Genomic DNA, 732 nt, shown 5'->3' with positions numbered 1-732 from the left:
TATATATGTGTATAGAAATCTCTAATAGTATGTACGAATAGGTATTGTTTCGCGAGTAAGAAAAGTACATATACCTGTTGTAGTGCATATTATTTTAAGTAGAGTGCCGTGTTGTTTGCTATGTGCTCATCTATACAACCATTAATACTTCTTGTTGTGTAATCAATCGGTAGTAAACGCTGTCTGATTTCGTCTCCACAATCGTGAAATTCAATTGAATATCGAATCATATCTAAAAATAGAACAACGCCAGGCATATTGGCATTGAGCAGTATGTAGAACATGTGTGGAAATCTGTACTATGTTAAAATCATATCTATTATTAGAACATTGTATGTAATTGTTTGTAGGGCAGTGACGTTCGCTTGCTAATTGCAATCGGCCTATGTCATCCGCAGTACCACAAATACTGAGACGAAAACCGGTACAGCGCGGGAGATGGCGCCATCGCTTATTACGGGAACATCCTTGCCAAATATGGAAGTGGCCATCCATAGCAACCAGGACTCGTCCGGAACGGCCGTGCCTGAAGTAACCGAACAGCACCTCAACTTCTTAGTACATGAACTACAACTACAGATGAACACGCTACCAACCGATCCCCTCGGGGTTATATGTAACATCACCTGCTTCTTCGCACTGTCGGTGCAGCTGGTATATCTACACGAACAGGTGAGTACCTGCCTGGATTATGTATTGTTTGCGCGAATTGTATATGATCAAATAAAGTAT

General features: G+C 40.8%; 1 protein-coding gene across 1 annotated transcript; it reads left to right on the top strand.

Annotated features, from left to right (window-relative positions):
• Nucleotides 1-438: 438 nt before the first annotated feature.
• On the top strand, nucleotides 439-672 carry SARC_17862 (hypothetical protein; the record flags this gene model as incomplete). The annotated part of the gene is made up of 1 exon (XM_014288051.1): nucleotides 439-672. A coding segment is annotated over one exon (234 nt), but the record flags the coding sequence as incomplete, so codon positions are not given.
• Nucleotides 673-732: the final 60 nt, after the last annotated feature.

This window comes from Sphaeroforma arctica, assembly GCF_001186125.1.
Source record: "Sphaeroforma arctica JP610 unplaced genomic scaffold supercont1.12463, whole genome shotgun sequence".
In the NCBI taxonomy this organism is placed as follows: Eukaryota; class Ichthyosporea; order Ichthyophonida; genus Sphaeroforma; species Sphaeroforma arctica.
This window is presented reverse-complemented; position numbering and strand designations above follow the sequence as displayed.